This window comes from Equus caballus, chromosome 3 (genome assembly GCF_041296265.1).
Source record: "Equus caballus isolate H_3958 breed thoroughbred chromosome 3, TB-T2T, whole genome shotgun sequence".
NCBI classification, from domain to species: Eukaryota; Metazoa; Chordata; class Mammalia; order Perissodactyla; family Equidae; genus Equus; species Equus caballus.
In genome coordinates this window covers 123,008,432-123,027,912 of record NC_091686.1, presented here as the reverse complement: position 1 = coordinate 123,027,912, position 19,481 = coordinate 123,008,432, and the positions used below count along the sequence as shown (strand labels likewise).

Genomic DNA, 19,481 nt, shown 5'->3' with positions numbered 1-19,481 from the left:
TGAGTATTTTCCTTTGAAAGAAGTAACCTTTGGAGATTATTCATGTATTTTGGCATAATCACTTTTGCAACTCCTCTTTTCAAATTGTCTTCAGAATCAATTTCAAGGAGGCATCATTATTCAGGACTCTTGTTTCAGATAACACAAAGAGCTCAGGTGAGCAGGGTGAGGGTTGATGGAGGCTCGACTGATCTCTCCCAGGGGAAATTGCATCTCACACACACACACACACACACACACACACACACACACCCTCCTCCCCCAGCACACACACGCACACACACACCCACCCCCTCCTCCCCCAGCATCACACACACACACCTCCTCCCCCAGCACGCACACGCACACACACACCCACCCCCTCCTCCCCCAGTACGCACACGCACGCACACACACACGCACACACACACACCCATCCCCTCCTCCCCCAGCACGCACACACACACACACACACGCACACACCACCCCCTCCTCCCCCAGCACGCACACGCACACACACACCACCTCCTCCTCCCCCAGCCTGCCGAGATAGGAAATGGGATGATGGATTGACACAGAGCAGGGCTGGAATCCGTAGGTAAAGGTTAGCCAGAACTGAGAGGAAAGTCTCTGGTTTCTGCCTGGAAAGGGCACGTGCCTGCCAGTGAGACAGCTTCTGTGCTGTGCATGTGTGCACGAGTGTGTGTGGGAGACTCTGGAGAGGCTTTCACCAAGGAAGTGTAGTCATTAGATCTGAGAGATGAAGAGGGTTTTGCTGTGGTGGGTGAAGGTATTCCACATGGAAGTCTCGTTCTGAGAAAAAGCCCAGTGGGTGATACACTGGAAGTCCTCATAGAACAGGGAGTTGGGGCCTTTCTGAAGCCTGGCACCCACTAGGAGGAGAGCGGGAGGAGCCACGCTGGAGAAGCAGGCCACCATCACTGTGCAGCCCTGTGTCTCAGCTGCAGAGGCCACTCAGCTCTCGGCTCCGCTCACAAGGAGTCACTGTAGGTCTTGAGACAGCTGCACCTTTGGAGTGGAGTGGGGAGATGATGCAGGAATGCACAGTCTAGAGGTCACGGTCTGGAACAGATTCAGAACTACGCCAGCCCAGACCACGTACTACAGGTTAAACTCCTCGAGCAAGGGTCTTAACCCGCACCGGGCAGCGTACTGAAGTGCCCTGACGAATGCACACTCTGGAGGTGGCTCTGACGGGCACCACAGACTCTCCCCTGGACGTGCATAGAGGGTTGGGAGTACCATGAGTCTGAGAAAGTAGCTTAGTGAGGTGAAGTAGAGGTGCTGAAGCTGTTGAGGGTAGCCGGCTACAGCTCAGAGGCCCGCAGGCAGGCTTTGGGAATCTGGAGCCAAGCTCTCGGCCTGGGCACCTGGCGTCCTCTGCCGCTTCATCAGAGCGTGTCCACTCGGCTGGCTGGGAGGTTGGCTCCTCCTGCTGCTAGAATAGTGTTGGGTTGGCCTCAGGTCAGCCTTGCGTTCACAGTGCTTGTGGGAGCGCGTGACGGACAAAGCTGGACTTCATGGAGGTCACAAACGCTGACAGTGTGGCTCTTTTTGTGTCTGCTCACCAGTAGATACTTCTGTGGGCGGCTGAACTCCATTTGCGGCCTGCCTTTGTCTAACACACCAGCTGCTGTCTGTCGCCCCGGGTGCTGTCCCTAACTCCTGCCTGCCTCTGATGGTTGGAGGCTGCCAGCACTGACCCCAAAGAACCCACCTCATGAGCAGCCAGCGTGACAGGGGTGTCGGCAGTATCGGGAGCAGCTGAGGAGGGTGTGGGAGGCACACCAATGGGGAAGGAGATCCTTGGGCGAAGGAGCTGGAACTGTTTTCCTGGGAAGATGGTACACTTGCTTTCAGGAATGTGTGAGCAGTCAGAAGGTGGGCCACACTTAGAGGAATGGTGTTCCTTGGTTTCCTCACAATGTGGCTGTCCTGACTTGACTGGGCAACTTAATTTCTTTTTCATCCTCAGGTGTGGAAACTTGGATGGGCACCCAAACCAGGAGGGGATTTTGGCACAGCGTTCCCCGAGATCCCCGTGGAGTTCCTCCAGGAAAAGGAAGTCTTCAAAGAGTTCATCTACCGCATCAATGCGCTAGGTAGTCTGGAGCTCTCCTTCGGAATCGCTAGACGTCATAACATGTCTGTCTAGGGGAAACCCAACACTACCATAGTGGAGCCTTCTCATTTTATTCCATAAAAGATTTAGGGTGTGATAGAATCGTGTGAATACATTTTGCAATGTATTTACAAAACTGAAAATTCGATCCAAGTTCATGTGTATTTGTGGGAGTTTAATCCAAGTTTTCACGTATCAGACTCGCTTGGAGTCAGGGTGGGTGTTCTGTGCCTGCTGATGTGCAGCAGATTCAGCCTCCATCCCGTGCACCTATGCTGGTGGCCGTAGTGAGTTCTCTGATGTTTTCGTGTGTGAGCACTGATGCTCTTGCCCTGGATGTACAACGAGCAGATCTGGTGAGACAGGCCCTGCATGGTAGAGTGGGATAAAGTAGACTTTAGATAACACAGCTCTGGACCCTGTGCTGTGTGAGGTGGGTCATTTTAACCTCGAGGTACCCCAGTTTTGTTGTTCATGAAATGGGGATTATGCGTAGTTCATGGAATTGCTACAAATTTAGAAAAAATTTAGGAAGATGCACCTAGTACGCTATCAATAAATAGTAGTGTTAGTAGTTTTCCTGTCAGGATTCTTCTCTGCTTCTCTGTAGGTTGCCTCCTTTTGTCCCCATTTCATGGCTGGAGGTATGATCTGTTGGGGGGCTGTAATTGGTGGGTCACGAGGCTGTGCTCTGCCGGGGTATTTCCCAGATCTCTGTCCTGTGAGCCTGGCATGGGCACCCTGACTGCGTGTCTGGCCCCCACCCTGTCCCCGTGGTGCCCTCCTGTCTCGGCTTCTGCAGGTTTTGTGCTTCCTTGGGTCCCGGAAGGTTCAGGCAGCAGACAGCTCACCTCTACTTTTCCCTTCATTCAGGCAGATTCATTATGCTGTCCAGAGTGAAATCTGAGCAGCGCTGTGAGGCCGGCTGCCTTAGGGAGTTCCTCTTCTTTTCTCTCCTTAGAGATGGCGTAGGCAGTCTCCTGGCTTCCCCTGGCCTCACAACAGCTCCTCGTTCTTACTTGTCTGAGTCACTTGGACCTGCGGGACCCAGGGCGGGTCTCCAGTCTCTCCTGATCTTTGCCTTTCCTCTTGCCCACTACTTCTTTGTTCACTCTTTTCTTCTTCCCTGTGTAAATTGTCATATAGGTCTGTCTGTATCTGTGTCTATCTGTCTATATCTAATCTGTATCTAAGTCAGTCAGTCACTCTCTTTCTATGTCCAGTTTACCGAGGAGATCCTGAAGTTTGGTTGGTTTTCTGCTCAAGTTTGATGTTGGTTTTCTCCTCAACACCCACCCCCATTCCTGTCACTTGTAGCCCTAATGCAAGTAGCATGGCCACCTCCACCTCCTAGGTCGTGAGTGGGAACATTAAGCGCAGCCCTCGGAAACAACCGTTTATCGCACGCTGCCTCAAGGGCAGCTTGGGATGATGACGCGTGAGGCTGGCCCATCAGATACGCCTTCCCTGAATACGTGGAAGCCCCTAGCTAGATGATGTTCTTTTTTGGTGTCTTTTTCTAGACAGGGTCAGAGAAACCATTGCTTTAACTTTTGTATTTTTACCAGCTTCATTGAGATAGAATTCACATAGTACACACTTCACCCACTCAAAGTGTGCAGTTCAGTGGTCTGTGGTGTATGCACAGTTGTACAGCCGGCAACTCAGTCCAATGGTCTGGCTTCCTGGAAGACTTTGAACCCGCTGGTGAGCAGGGCAGAAGTGGCTCTGAGCCCATTCAGGTGTAGCCTGTTGGGCTGTCCCTTTACTTCACCACGTCTACACTGCAGGAGTCGAAAGGGTGCCTCTCCACCAGGGGTCCTGCGCTGAACTCGGACTGTGCCACGTATTTGTTTATGGCCTCAGACGTGTGTGCTTCAGTGTCTGTGCTGATGGACTGGCCCTAGCAGTGTTGCTGCTTCACAGAACTGTCAGGAGGGTTCAGGGAGCTGCTGTAGGTGACCCCCTGGGGCAGCGCCTGTCCTAGTTAGAGCTGTATGGCCCGACTGCCACATCAAAAAGTTTGAGGAGTGAGTGACCCTCTGTCTCATGTAACGTTTGCATTCCTAGGGTGGACCAGCCGTACCCAGTTTGAGGAAACGTGGGCCACCCTCCTTGGTGTCCTGGTGACTCAGCCACTCGTGATGGAACAGGAGGAGAGCCCACCAGAAGTAAGGCCATGTGTAGCTTTGCGTTCACTAGCTGACACCCTGGCAGTTGGGGCAGCTTCTGAATCATTAGTGGTGGGTGCAAAGGAGAGCAGCAGGCTCATGTTTTTCTATCTTACCATATTTTTAAAAGAGTAGCCAGATCATGTCTAGACTGATGTTCCAGAGCAGAAACAAGTTTCCCTGAGGTTTGGGTATCCTAGATTGCCAATGGCTTGAGTGCATTTTATCCTAGTGTATTGCATGGTAAGGGTCAGTAAGGTTATACCCTTTCTTAAAATATTTCTGAGTTCTGGTTCTCAGTGCTCAAGTGCAGTGTGTAGGTTGAATCACAGTGAAAGGGCACTTTGTAAAGGCCATGCATATGTACCTGTGTTCATTTCTCTTGACTGTTTTGCAAAGACTTAGCAGGCTTCTTGGAGTGTTAATATATATTATATTAATATAATATTAGTACAAACCATGTTCTGATAAGGCAAAGCCTGAAATAGTAAATGTCATGGGATACAGGTTCCTAATTCTAATAGGTGTGGTATGAACTTGCAGAAATGACAGTTAAAAGAGTAGACATGTCAAAAATCACCAAGATTGTCTTTAAATTCATGTGTAGAAGCCAACAGGTTGTCTGCGTAAAGTTCCTATAATTAGTGAGGAAATTTAAAGGCAGTTTCTTTCAAGGTAATTTGTATTTGGAAATTTGTGCCTATGGGAGACCTTGCTTTGGAAAGTAGATGTTTGCCCTTCAAATTTATTTCGAGTCACAGGTGTATGTAGGCTGTGGTGAACTTAGGCAGACAGAACCTTGGCCAGGAAGACATGTCCCTCTGTGATACTTGGGGCTCCTTCCCACAAAGCCTTGTGGCCTGAGAATCACGGCCTTCGGGTTCTGCATGCAAGTAGGGACACGGGTGTTGTTGGTGTCTGGCTCCCTGTGACTTGATAATGTATGTGGGTTCTTTTTCCAGGAAGATACAGAGAGGACTCAGATCAATGTCCTGGCCGTGCAGGCCATCACCTCCCTGGTGCTGAGTGCGATGACTGTGCCCGTGGCCGGCAACCCAGCTGTGAGCTGCTTGGAGCAGCAGCCCCGGAACAAGCCCCTGAAGGCTCTCGACACCAGGTTTGCCTGAGTTGCCCAGTGTCTCCAGGGCCCATCTGTGGTGGGAACAGTGAGGTGCCCCTCCTCGCCACCAAGGAAAACCAGCAGCTTCACCTTGGCCTTTTCCTTTGTTGCCAAAATTAAAAGCAAAAACTGTGCATATTGCCTCGCAAGAGCACATCCAAAAGTGACTTGGTGAGCAGTGGCCATGAAAATGAGACATAAAGTGACACGGGGTCATCTGACTATAAAGGGTAGACTGGCAGAGCAAGAATTAGCAAGCCAGTAGCACACCTGCATGAGGGTGTGTGGACAGGAATCGTCTACAAAGGGCTGTCATTTGGTATGTAGGTGCCTGTGTTTTCCTTTAGGCAAAGCTGGGGGAGGTCCTGGTGTTTTTTGCTTTTAAAATGTTGAAGGAATCAAATATTCTTTAACCTTTTGTTCTGAATTTTAGGTTTGGGAGGAAGTTGAGCATTATCAGAGGAATTGTAGAGCAGGAAATTCAAGCTATGGTTTCAAAGAGAGAGAATATTGCCACTCATCATTTATATCAAGCGTGGGACCCTGTCCCTTCTCTGTCTCCAGCTACTACAGGTACCTGTGGGGAGAGGGGCCGCTTGTCCTCGGGCCCGAACAAGAACTCACAGCACCGGGTGGGCAGAAAGACTCGAATCATGGTTTAGTTTGGAGGCTGTGGTACTAAATGTGCTGCCCTAACTCTTAAGTACAAGTCTCACTCAGGACTGGGGAGGTTTTAGCAGCCTTGAGGAAATCACGTCTGGCAGTGAACCGGAGCACCGTCTCTCACCAGTCAAGTTGTAGGAGGCAAAAGAGCTCTTAGAGCCGAGGGACTGGCAGCCTGAGCGGGGTTTTAAAAGCTGAATTAGTCGTTCACGTTAAAAACCAACAGTGTTCATGTAAGCAGTGTGAATCTCAGGCTTCTGGTGAGAAATCCAGTGTGGCAAGATCATGCCAGTGTTCTCAGACAGCCTCTGGAGCCTGGGCATCCCAAGCCCCGCCCTTCCCTGGCCCTGCATGCCGAGTGGTCGGGTGCACCTGTTCCATCTGGGCCTGCAAGTTGTGTGCCTCCCCTGTGATGGGCACGGGAGTTCATCACTCTGGGTTAAAAGAAGGGAATTTTGTGCTTTGTTTGGGTTTTTGTAAAGTCACATGATTTTTGTTGAATAGTATTTTAGCCTAGAGTTTTTGTAATTCTCTAGGATTTTTTAGTTGTTAGGTCCTGCAAGTTTAATCATCTTGAAAGCTTTACCTGGAAAAGATTCTCTGTGGAAGTGCACTATATTTTATACCCCCAAACATTAACTTTACAATTAATTGAATTGAATTGAATTAAACTGAGGACTGTGAACTTGGATGGCCACGGATCCCTGGAGGAGCTTATGGCCAATAGGAGAGATGGGAAGGAAGTGGCATCACTAACTAGCATGGAAGGCAGAAGACAGTAGGTGCTGGGAGAGGTGCAGACAGGGCTCCAGGGGCTCTGAGGAGAGCAGATGCTTCCGGGGTGACAGTCGAGGAATTCTCTTGGAAGAGGGCGTGTTCATGCTAGATTTGGCAAAGAGTTAACCAGGGGCCTTTCAGCTGGGGAGCTGGGGGTGAGGTTGATGCCCCACAGAAGGAAGGGTGAGAGGTCATTGGTTTCAGGCATGGAGGGTATGAAAGACGGTAAGGGATGTGTAGGGAGATGGCTTGAGTGGGGGCATCAGCGTATACCCTGCTCCTGGTGGGCTCAGCTGGATGGCTCAGGCATCAACTCAAGGTCCCAGGAGTTACTGGTTTCTTACAGTGAAAAAGTGATAGTCCAGCTTTGCCCCCACAGGCCCTGCCCGCTTAACAGGTTATCAAGTGACAGAGAAAACCCCAGAGACCCTTGGGGCTCTGCAGAGCTGTGCCATCCCACTAGTGGCTTGGGGTAGGTGGCTACCGGGCAGGCTCTGTGCAGGGTGACGCTCATGGTGTTATCGCTTCACAGGTGCCCTCATCAGCCATGACAAACTTCTGCTGCAGATCAACCCCGAGCGGGAGCTGGGGAACATGAGCTATAAGCTCGGCCAGGTCAGTCACGCCTGCCCCTCACGTCCAGGGCACTTCCTTCAGTTTTCCTCTGTCTCTGTTGTCTTGTTGTCTGTCTTCAGATTTTGGCCATTCAACATTTGGAAGAAAAGTTAAAAGCATTTTTTAAATAAAAGAAAGGTTTTCTTTTAATTGTTTTTAGTTATATTCTTTATTCCAAGAAGGATTTGAGACATTTTATGTATGTAGTGATATCAATGTGTATAAATATACCCAGATAGTATGAGTTAGACTCAGGTGAGAAAGATGAGACAGAGAAGGACAAGGGTCCAGCATGTCGAACAGAGTTAAAGGAGGGTGGCTTGGGTAGAGTGAACACAGAGAATGACTCTTGGTCTGCTGGGCCACAGATTTGCCCACAAGTGTTCCCAGCTGCCCCCTCAGAGGGAAGCATGGTCACACAGCTTACTGTGGCAGATGTACTGGCTCTGGGTGCTAGGTCGACAGCTTACTGGGCGGGTCACTTTGAACTGTGCTTCTGCATCAGAAAAATGGGGATAGTCACACATATGATAGCACAGGTTGGGGGCTGTGAGGGAAGGTTGTGAGGATGGTGGCACAGGTCCTGGAGCTGGGAGGCAGGGTGTGGGGACGGTGGCGCAGGTCATGGAGCCATGAGGCTGAGTGTGGGGATGGTGGCGCAGGTCATAGAGCCATGAGGCCGAGTGTGGGGACAGTGGTGCAGGTTATGGAGCTGTGAGGTGGGGCATTGGGACGGTGGTGTAGGTTGTAGAGCCATGAGGTGGGGTGTGGGGATGGTGGCACAGGTCATAGAGCTAGGAGGCGAGGTGTGGGGACAGTGGTGTAGGTCGTGGAGCCGAGAGGCAAGGTGTGGGGAGGTAGGACGTGAGGACATGTGAGTGCTGGGAGGAGGGGACTCAGTGTTGGTGACCCCAAAGAATGCTCTCTTCACTGCTGTGTTCTTCCTTTCAACGTGTTGCTGGTTTATTTAGAAAGCAATTACACAAGACAGTTTTCTTCTTAGGTTTTGTTTCAGGAGAAATTGGTCAGAATAGTGTTTGGAAGTAATCGTTAGTTCTGAGGTTTCCTCATAAGCTCCAGGCTGCAGCCTTTGCAGTGGAGCCCCCATGACTGCACTGGCGTCCCGAGCTCTGTCCTGTTCTCTCCCGCAAAGCGTTCCTCTGTGAGCAAGAAGCCACAGAGACTCTCGTTCTTTGTCCTTTGCAGAGGAGTTTCCACACCTGCAATAAGTCAAAGTGGTCATTAGAATTCAATATAATTTTGATGGATGTGTGTTCTGAGGAGCAGCCTGTGAGTGAGAAGCCTGAGGCTTGCTGGGCAACACTTGGCTTTGTTCTGGTGTCACTGGCATTTGCCCAACTGCATCCTTCCTTCAGCATCTATGTCCACATCTCACCACCGAGAACTGAACGTAGCGGGGTTACGCCGAGGCTAAGACGTGACTGCACGCGGCCTTGTGTGGGCTGTGTCCCACCTCCCAAATCCCTGAGCCACTACTGGTGTTGGGGAGAAAGGGTGGGGAGTAAGGGGAGTGGAAGGGCCACTCTCTTCCAGCCTGAAGATTGGTTTTAAGGATTCACAGTTTATCTTCCATCTGTGGCAGGCCTTCTGGCAGCCACTGCCAGCCTGCCTGCCCGCTGCCAGTTCCACTGGAGGTGGTGGGATGTGAAGGAGAAAGGCTGTTTGTGCAGAACAGGAGTTGGGGCTGGTGTCACCAGTGATGGGAAACAGCTTTTTCTGGGAATGCAGCCCACGGCCACTTGTTCCCTCACTTGGCAGTGAGGCACCGTGCTTAGTGCTCGAGGATTTCCACAGGAGCAGCATGTGGGAAGACAGGCAGTCATTACGAGAGAGCATGGTCGTCTGAGCTGGATGTGGGCAGGCGTGTGGCGGAGGGGTTAACTCCTGTTCCCAGCACCCTGCCACCCCCGTGGTGGGTTCTCCCCCAGGCCTCCCAAATTCCTCCCACCCTGCCATCTCCAGAATAAGCACATCATCTCTTTTGCATTTGTGGGGGGCTTTTTTTAGCAAGTAATTCAGAAAAATGGGGTTTGCCGCAAGTGACTACCAGTGAGAAAGGTCCAGTTTTGAAAAGAGATCCCGTGTTTTGATTCCATTTTTTCCCAGGACTTCATTCAGATGTCCCTTAGGAGCTAAGTTGTCTTTTCTTGGAGGCTTTTTCCTTCCCCCTTCCTCGGCCAAATCCCATGGGTTGACCACCCCTCGTTCCGGGTTGTTAGTCCTGAAGGTGAGCTTTCTGACCACTCTCTCGGCCCCGGCGCCCCATTCTGTGGGGCTCCTCTGCCTCTGCCCGTAAGCTGGTGGGTCTGAATGAGCCCTGCTAAGTGATGGCGGTGTGCTCACTTCAGAGGACCCGGGCCACACCTGCGGCTCAGGGCCGTTTCCTCCAGGAGCCTGCCGCCTGGCCCCTGAGTGTCGAACCGAGTGTCTTATGTCTGTTGAAGGTGTCAATCCACTCTGTGTGGCTGGGGAACAGCATCACACCCCTGAGAGAGGAGGAGTGGGACGAGGAGGAGGAGGAGGAGGCTGATGTCCCTGCACCTTCGTCAGCACCCACATCTCCAGTCAACTCCAGGTCTCCCATCTGCTTTTTGTTTTAAAGCAATTTACAATTTCTTATTAGTCATTTAATTTGTTGGGGATGCCTCTTGAAATGAACGTCTCATCTTGTGTATGGGGGAAATTATCCATCTTGCATACTCTGCAGGAAACACCGGGCTGGGGTTGATATCCACTCCTGTTCGCAGTTTTTGCTTGAATTGTACAGTCGCTGGATCCTGCCGTCCAGTTCAGCCAGAAGGACCCCTATTATCCTGATCAGTGAAGTGGTTCGATCTGTAAGTTTGCCTTCCTCATTCCCTTCATGTGCACACAGTGCTCATACAGGTGCATATATACACACCACCACTGCCACACACACACCCACAGGTACATATATACACACCGCCACCACCACACACACACAGCGTATGAAGGTGCTTATAGAGACTCACAGATCCAGGATGGTAAAGCAGTATTTCTCGAGCCACTGAAGGAACGGTTTTTTACATTTCCAGTCCATGGCAGGTTGATACTCTTAAGTATGGTAAAAGTGCCATGGAAATGTCACATTGCTATCAGAGTTCTAAAGGCTCACCTTCCTTGTCCATACATATCTCCTCCAGGACCTGTGACAGACGGTCCCAGGACCATGGACCCTGCTTTGAGAAGCACCAATTTAGAGCTGTCCTTCTCAAACTATGGGTCTCAGGGTTTGTTTACATTCTTCAAACTAGTGGGGACCCCAAAGAGCATTTGTTTTTGTTGGTTGTATCTGTTGGCATTTACACTATTGGAAATTAAATCTGAGAAGTTTTAAAAATAGTTACTTGTTAAATCCTGGCTTATCATCTTTACCATCTAGCATCGTCCTGGTTAGTCATCCAGCAAGAAGAAATGAGGATGAAATTCCAGCAAGGAGAAATAAACAGAAAGTTGGAGTTGAAGACCTTAAGTGCTTGCTTTCTGTTCATTTACCAGATAAATAGAACCTTCTACTTTATCCATGCAGCATGGGATTTTTATTATTTTTGCCTAAAGATATCTCTTTCTTTCTTCTTCTTCTTCTTCTTCTTCCTCTTCTTCTTCTTCTTCTTTTGGTGAGGAAGATTGGCCCTGAACTACCATCTGTGCCAATCTTCCTCTATTTTGTATGTGGGATGTGGCCACAGCATGGCTTGACAAGCAGTGTGTAGGGCCACACCTGGGATCTGAACCCCGAACCCTGGGCCACCAAGGGAGAGCATGCCAACTTAATCACTACACCACTGTGCTGGCCCCTAAAGACATCTCTTTTTGATAATGACAAATGTTTCTTTTTTTTTTTCTAAAAGGCCTAGTTTTTCTTAATAAACCTTTGAAGGTTTTTAAATTGTTTCATATCTCGTCAAGTTGAAATTTTTAAGAACCTCATTTTTAATTTGTAATAAAGTTTACAACTTGATTTTTTTCAAAAAAGTCAACAAATGGTAAACACGGTTAATAAAGGTCTTAAATTTTAAAAAGAGGTTACTTATTAATCTATTTAAAATAATAGTAATGGATAACAACTTTTATTTAAAAATAGCAAATTTTTAAATTAGTGAGAAGAGCCTTATTTCACATTTTTGCAAATGTCTTTAACTTCTGGTTTATTGGAAGACAGTTGGGTTCTCATATCTGCTCTCCATTCAGTCTGTTAATGTCAGGTAACTTCTAGAAAACACCACCACACAGTTGGAAGAGAACAGGAGTGAAAAGGTAAATAAGGTCTTGGTGTTATTGTGGACACAGTTTTGTCCTCGTGAACCCCTGAAATCTCCCAGGCGCCCCACATGTCCGCCTTAAGAGCTGCTGCTGCAGACGATCTGCTGACTCCTGCCGGCTGAGTCAGTCACGCTCACCTGTGGCCTCCGAGGAAGGCCACGCCCAACCTTCCCACACGCTCCTAACGAGCAAGGCCTTCACGCCTAACTGATGTTCATTTTTAGATGTGATATGAAGAACTAAGCATTAGGGAACCGAACATCTTTGAGAGATAGAAAGAATCGTTGCCAAAGCGTTTGTTTGTGAGACACTTGCCTGTTCCTCTATCCCAGGGCTTTTGAGAGCCTGTCCCCCTGCGCTGAGGGGACGGCCTGGTATTTGAAAAAGAGCAGATGTGGAGCTTTTCCGCGGCACCTGCGGCAGAGGCTTGTTCCCACACAGGTGTGACTGAGATGAGTGCTCGCCTCTTGCAGTGTGGGTACGCAGAGGCATTTTTAAGAAGATAGCCAGTGACTAGTCTGTCTTCCTGTTCTATGTTTACACTGTGTTTTAGGTTTCCAGGTGTTTGTTGGTTTCTTTTCCCAGGCAGGGGTCCTGTGAATTCCCACATTTTATTGTCTCTTGGACATGAGAATGTGCGTTTTAGACTGGGTTGCTTCCTTTCCTGACTGCGTAACTCCCCGCCTTCTGTCCACATGTTGTGTGTCCCCAGCTTCTGGTGGTCTCAGACTTGTTCACTGAGCGCAGCCAGTTTGAGATGATGTACCTGACACTGACAGAGCTGCGGAGGGTGCACCCTTCAGAAGACGAGATTCTCGTTCAGTACCTGGTGCCTGCCACCTGTAAGGCAGCTGCCGTCCTCGGAATGGTGAGTGAGAGGTGGTGTGGAGGCCACCTTGTGTTGGCCAGATGTTGTGGGTGCGGCCTCAGCCTTGGAAGGTCCGTCCTGAACTCTTCCACAGCCAACGTGAGAAGTCAGGAGGATTCCGTTAATGTCGGTGCTTTTCCACAGGTCACTGTGAAGCGTGTTGTGGTGGGCGAGCCTCAGTTTGGGGCTCCTGTACCCCTTTGTCATCAGGTAGTCACCGTGGCCCATCCCCACAGGAGCGTGGGTTTGCGGGTGGTAGAAGTGTGACTGACTTCTTCTCCACAGCGATCCCCCACTCTCTTCTCTGATGTGCTGCAGACCCCTGTGCTTCCCGCTTGACAGGGCCTCCCTTCTGGGGACAGTTGGTCACAGTAACCCTGCATTTCTGCACCCAAAGTTGGGGTACTATAGTCTGTTCTTCGCATGAGGGCAGACAGCTCCTTCTTCTGAGTTCCTCCTCCTCCTGCCTCTGGCTGACAGGACTCACCAGCGCCGCCACACCCCTTCTCTGTGCGGACGTCACCACACAGCATGCGCTCGGCAGACGTCACGTTGACATGTGAAACTACTTAGATGTGGACCCTGCCATTTGTGGAACATATTAAAGGATATCAGTTTTGCCGTTAGAGAAAAATAAATTAACTCCACACTGTCCAGAACTGGCATCCGTTTGCTCTTTGCCACATAGCATTAGCCAGTAATCTTGGTGTTTTTTACTCAAACATCTCCTGGAATCCATCTTTATGATGACAATAGAGATTCCTTCATGCAACAAACACTGAGTGACTGCCATGTGCTGGGCATTTGGGACCATTGGTAAGTGGCGTAGTGGGGCCTGCCCTGGCCTGCCTGCCCCATGTTCCATGCTCGTGGCTGTCCTAACAGTGACAACGATACTGTGTGCCACTGCAGCAGCCGCTGGTGTTTGCGGAGCCCTTCCTCCTGCACCTGCACATGGCCCTCTCCACGGTCTGACGAAGGCTAGGCCCACTCTTACCTGTTCTGCACTTGAGGAGGCCAAGGCCAGGTGCTTGACTGGCTTGCTCCAGGTCACGCAGGACACGGTAGAGGTGGGGTGTGAGTTCACGTCTGTGATCCAGAGTCCTGACTCTCATCCCCTTCCCAAGTGTACTCCTCTTTAGAATTTGTCCCTCCCAGCCAAGGCTCCAGAGCAGGTATCATCCATCCTGGGTGGCCTTCAGCCCTGGTGCCACCATCCAGGGAGCAGAAACAATCCGTCCATTGGCTTTCCTTCTGTGAGCACATCTCTTCAAAGTGTGCGCCCTCTGGGTATTGAGAGACGGGTAAAGGCAGCTAGACTTGGAGGGGTCCTTTTGTCTTTGTGGGGAGTTTCAGCTGCTGTGTTCATTTTCATTGTAATTGTGTTTTTGTGCTCAGGCCCAGATTGCCCTAGGCAAGTATTGTGTTGTTAGTAAATCAAATAAGTAATAATCATTTTTAAGACGATCCTAAGGCAAGATGACGCATGGACTCGGACTCCCCAGTCCTGATGTGCGCACGGGCATTTTTCTTCAGGACATCATCTTTTGGGAAGGTCGTGGTGTGTGTGCAGACACTGGTGCAGGCAGTGGCATTCCGGAGCTTGCCTATCCCTTTTGAGATGTTGACCCGATGTCGTGAAATCTCCCTCCCTCCCAGCAGATCCTGTGGTGTGTCCTCAGACGTGGGGGCTGGAGCATCGCTGGGGGCAGCCCTAAGGAAGGTGCCACATAGCTCTGTGGTGGGGGGCAGGAGAAGGATGTCCTCAGCAGAGTGTCATCCCTTAGCCGGACCACAGGGACAGAGTCCCTGTGGGAGGTCGCATGGCCAGACAGCAAGGAACAGGATGAGCCTTCCACCGGCAGGGTCACCTCTCCCTGGGTGGGACAGTCTGTGAAATACAGAGGTTGCCACCACCTCTGCCCTGCGAGGATCTTTTCCCTGACAGAGTGAATCTTAGGTGAAGAGCGTGGTGCTGAGTGTTAGGTTTCCACTTAACTCTATCATGTTTAGGATGTTAAATGAAATTGATAACATATTGGTCCAAGGTAGTATAGACTAATGTTGGGGGTCCCCAAAACCCCGAGTTTTTGCTAGGAGGACTCAAGGGGCTCATGTATACTCATGGCCATGATTTATCACAGTGAAAAGATACAAAATGAAATCAACAAAGAGATAAGGCATGTGGGGTAAAGTCCAGCAGAAGCAGGCACCAGCTTCCAGAATCTTCTTCCATGGCATCACAAAAGATGCACTCAGTTCCCCCAGCGGTGTGTTGTGACAACACGTGTGGAGTGCTATACACCAGAAAAGCCCGTCAGAGGCTCAGAGCCAGGGGGCACCTCTGCCTGGCACATCCCCAACTCCAGACCCCCAGGAGGAAAGGGGCATCAGCACAGACCACACTGTTTGTTAGAGTGCTGGGAACCCTCCCGACATCTAGGTTCCCAAGAGCCAGCCCTGCGCACGGGCATCTCAGGGCCTGGCAGTCAGGCCTGCATTGAAGAGCTCTTCCACACGCTGCATCCACTGTAGTGTGAGGCCAGCCCCTTCTTGGCCTCTCCCATTCAATCATGCGACTAGCCTCTGCTTCCTTACCTGTGCTCTAGGACAAGGCCGTGGCAGAGCCAGTCAGCCGCCTGCTGGAGAGCACGCTCAGGAGCAGCCATCTGCCCAGCAAGATTGGGGCCCTACATGGCGTTCTGTACGTGCTGGAGTGTGACCTCCTGGATGACACCGCAAAACAGCTCATCCCAGTCATCAGTGACTATCTCCTCTCCAACCTCAAAGGAGTAGCCCAGTGAGTGGAGCTGGCCAAGGCCTCCCACTTTTGTCTCCCTCCAAGGCTTTTGTCTGGCCAGGGGTGGGGGCCCTTAGAATGGGCTGTGAGAAGAGTGGTGTTACATTCAAAGTGTATGTCAGACCTTGGCCAGATTATGGGCAGGGGTCAGCAGGAACCCAGGTGGGCACCCTTCTCATAGGGATGGTGGCTAAGGTCACTGAGACACAAGGCCACTAGACACTGTCCAATGGGAGTGGCCTGCTATATGTGGCTAAGCGTGGCTGTTGTCTCATGTTTTCAGCTGTGTGAACATTCACAGTCAACAGCATGTGCTGGTGATGTGTGCTACCGCCTTCTACCTGATTGAGAACTATCCTCTGGATGTAGGGCCAGAATTCTCTGCATCAATAATACAGGTGAGTGGCCCCTGGGTGTCTTCCTCTGGAAACAGGAGAGGGCATCCATGCCTTTTCAGCTGTGAGATGGTATCATTGGGTCCATTTTGATTTGGGCAAAGAAGCAAAAGTGACGGGAGGCCTGAAATGGTTCTTTGACTCTGGAGTCTTCCTTCTTGTTCAGATGTGTGGGGTGATGCTGTCTGGAAGTGAGGAGTCCACTCCATCCATCATTTACCACTGCGTCCTGAGGGGCCTGGAGCGCCTCCTGCTCTCCGAGCAGCTCTCCCGGCTGGACGCAGAATCCCTGGTCAAGCTGAGTGTGGACAGAGTGAACGTACACAGCCCACACCGGGCCATGGCGGCCCTGGGCCTGATGCTCACCTGCATGTACACAGGTGAGAGTAAGACCCGGGGACTGACCCAGGCCCACCTGTGCCCGGCAGGTCAATGCCACTGAGCTCCAGACTGTACAGATCTCCTGTCCAAGAGAGAAAGAAGTACACTCATTCGCGGGACACAGACCACAGGCCCCACTCCAGTTCTTAAGGGAGATCCTGGGGCCTAGAGCAGGGGCTGACCGGCTCAAGGTCACATCACTGTGCAGGTGTCATAAGCAAGCCTGGGGAGTAGGCCTGCTAGGGACTCAGGTCACCTGGTTTCAGATCATCTCTAGGAAGTCATCGAACTCCTTTGTGAGTTCAAAGCACTGTGTACAAAGCCTGTCTAGTTTTCCAAATTAAGTAATGATACCGAACAATTTTATTTCAGGAAAGGAGAAAATCAGTCCAGGCAGAACCTCGGACCCCAGCCCTGCTGCCCCAGACAGCGAGTCAGTGATTGTGGCTATGGAACGCGTGTCTGTTCTTTTCGATAGGTAAGAAGCGAAGCCTGCCTTTGCCCGGAACTGCCCTGGAACTTTCACCAGGAGCAGCTGCCTTCATGAGAGTGTGTATGTGTTCTCTTGGTGCTGCCACTGTGGTCCCTCTTGCACCCTGATTGTGCACATGCTTCCCCAGGGCTCTGTAGGAGCGGGGAGGCCTTGGACCCTAGCACCTAGGAGTTTGAAGTTGACCAGCTCCAAGGCCTTTGCAGTGCTTGCCCATCTCTGCTGAAGGTGGGGGCAGTACCCAGCAGTGTGGTGGTATCAGAAGGGGTACATTAATGAGACATGTGGAGGGCTGGCCGTGGAGCCCTGACCAGTGACAGAAACATCTGTTCATCAGACACTGCTGCCTTTGTGAGAGAAGCGACACCCCCTCCCCTCCCAGTCAAGCAGGCTCACATGCGCCCCCTCCAGGGCCATGGGAGGAGCACAGCCTTTGAGCAGTATTAGAAACGACTTCAGGAGACTGTGGGGAAGACTGAGACAATAAACAGAAGCTTCTCTGAGAGTCCGTGATTAACCCCCACCTCCCCACGCTCTGTGCACTTGTGTCCAGGACCGGCTCTGCTGCCACTTCTGCGAAACGGATCAGGCTCTGTGTTTGGCTTTTTCTCCAGGGCAGGGTGCCAAGTTTTGCCCCAGGCCTCTCAGTCCAGGTGACGTGATGTGTCTGTGGCCTTGGGGAGGCCAGTTCTGCACTGCCTGGCCTGGCATCTCCAGTCAGCAGGAAGCCATTGGGATTTCCACAGGAGCATGCTGGGCAGGACTTTCCCTGTGTCCGCTCTGGCCAGATGAGGTGTTCTGAAAAGCCAAGCATGTGTGATATGTTTCCCATGTTGCTTCCATTCCTCACAGATTCATCCAGCAGCACCACAACCAGGTGTGGGGCACAGGGGCCCATAATCAGGTCTCTGCCCTCATGGAGCTCACGTGCCAGTGCTGACAAAATACACATTTTAGCAAGTGGAGTACAAGCATTCAGCTTGATCTCTCTCCAAATACTGGGGACGATACTGGGCTGACAGAAGGTAACTCAGTCGAGAGCATTCTCTAGAAGAGCAGCCTCGCCCATGCTGAGCAACAGCTAGCATCTCTAGGCAGGTGGGTCCAGGCATACCTGGAAGGAGACGTGGGCCAGCTTCTGACTCACTTCCCATGCTCTTCAGTTATATCTAGTTTTGCTGAGTGTGCTAGTAGGGAGTAACAAACATGATGACCATCTTCCAGCATCTAGAAGGACTCTGCTTGGGTGCACATTGTAGGATCTGCTGAGGGAGGAATCAACAGGGGAACACACGGGATCTGAGTTAGACAAGAAACACGTCCTAGCAGACAGCAGTGCTACAGCATCAGAGTGTGGGACGCTGGAAGTTCATGGACGTTTGCACGTGGACAAAAATGAGACGTGACAAGGGCAGTGTTTTTGTTAGGAGTTTTTAAATCTCTTCTGTAATGTCACAACTCCAACCCATTTCTGCTTATTATTTACACGAGTTTAAGATCCCTTTTTGGATTGTTTGCCCCACATGCTTTGTGTGTAGGTCACTGGTGCCATCAGCAAAGGAGGCGGGTTGCCTTTTTGCTCTCATAATGAGTGTTCTAGGAGCCCAGCCCCAGACCCCCCTTGGAAAGCCCCTGAAGGTCCAGGGCGCCTCCCAGTCCTGGATCCGCATCAGGCTGCCCTGAGTGGTCAGCCTGGTTTCAGACAACAGGCTTTCCAGGGCCAGGGTGGAGGGCTGGGAGCTGTGGAGAGTGGGGCAAGGCCCTGATCCGTGTCTCCTCCTTTTAGGATCAGGAAAGGGTTTCCTTGTGAAGCCAGAGTGGTGGCGCGAATCCTTCCTCAGTTTTTAGATGACTTCTTCCCGCCCCAGGACGTCATGAACAAAGTCATTGGAGAGTTTCTGTCCAACCAGCAGCCATACCCGCAGTTCATGGCCACTGTAGTATACAAGGTGAGGGCACGGGGGGCAGGGGAAGCCCCTGAGGTGGGCTGACCCCGGACTTTCCAGACTGGATGCCTTTACCGTCAGAATGTGTTAACCTAGTAGATTTGCCAGGGGGCCTGATTCCTCCCCTTTCAGAACCAGCAACAGCTCTTCACCCAACCTCGGGTGTTGGAATTGTTTCCCTCTCCCTCAGGGCTGCCCCGTGGCCCTGATGCTCCGGCCTCTTCTCCTTCCCAGGTTTTCCAGACTTTGCACAGCACGGGGCAGTCGTCCATGGTCCGGGACTGGGTCATGCTGTCTCTCTCCAACTTCACGCAGAGGGCCCCGGTTGCCATGGCCGTGTGGAGTCTCTCCTGCTTCTTCGTCAGTGCTTCCACCAGCCCGTGGGTTTCAGCAGTGTATCCTTTCCTGGGGCTGCGGCCGGCCTAGGGAACATAGCAGTTCCCACTTGCCACTGTCCTTGCAAACTCTTCTGTCAACGTCTACGTTGATGTTTTATGTTAAAGTTTTTGAAAGCTAACCTCCACAAAACCCCTGATGTCAAGATAGCATTTGCCTTAAGCCCTGAGAGAGTAAAATGTTGACAAGGAAACAGGAAACCATACCAACCAGGACTGCCCCTGAGGCTGGGCCCAGGGTGTTGCTCTGAGGAGTGGAGGGCAAGGGGGACACAGAGGTCCCTGCAGATCTCTTCCCTGTCCACTCTGAGGGTTCTGTGCAGCTGGCTGTGTCACTGATGCTGCTGCTTATTGCCCTTTGTCATTGTGCCTTGTATCATCCTCTTGGGTAAAAGGCTTAAGTAAAAATCCAGTTCCCACCCCAAAAATCCTG

General features: G+C 51.1%; 1 protein-coding gene across 4 annotated transcripts in view; it reads left to right on the top strand.

Annotated features, from left to right (window-relative positions):
- The window catches only part of HTT (huntingtin), a 165,625-nt gene that overhangs the window by 141,313 nt on the left and 4,831 nt on the right, over nucleotides 1-19,481 (top strand). For 3 of the 4 annotated variants that reach the window (XM_023638468.2, XM_023638466.2, XM_023638467.2), the window contains 14 exons: nucleotides 1,976-2,102; nucleotides 4,193-4,293; nucleotides 5,256-5,410; nucleotides 5,847-5,986; nucleotides 7,386-7,468; nucleotides 9,934-10,064; nucleotides 10,197-10,326; nucleotides 12,486-12,641; nucleotides 15,251-15,441; nucleotides 15,725-15,839; nucleotides 16,003-16,216; nucleotides 16,590-16,695; nucleotides 18,494-18,656; nucleotides 18,888-19,048. In XM_023638468.2, coding sequence (XP_023494236.2) covers nucleotides 1,976-2,102; nucleotides 4,193-4,293; nucleotides 5,256-5,410; nucleotides 5,847-5,986; nucleotides 7,386-7,468; nucleotides 9,934-10,064; nucleotides 10,197-10,326; nucleotides 12,486-12,641; nucleotides 15,251-15,441; nucleotides 15,725-15,839; nucleotides 16,003-16,216; nucleotides 16,590-16,695; nucleotides 18,494-18,656; nucleotides 18,888-19,048 — 1,973 coding nt within the window. Of the gene's footprint in view, nucleotides 1-1,975; nucleotides 2,103-4,192; nucleotides 4,294-5,255; nucleotides 5,411-5,846; nucleotides 5,987-7,385; nucleotides 7,469-9,933; nucleotides 10,065-10,196; nucleotides 10,327-10,892; nucleotides 12,642-15,250; nucleotides 15,442-15,724; nucleotides 15,840-16,002; nucleotides 16,217-16,589; nucleotides 16,696-18,493; nucleotides 18,657-18,887; nucleotides 19,049-19,481 lie in introns of all 4 variants that reach the window. The other variant, XR_011437274.1, reaches the window with a different exon arrangement.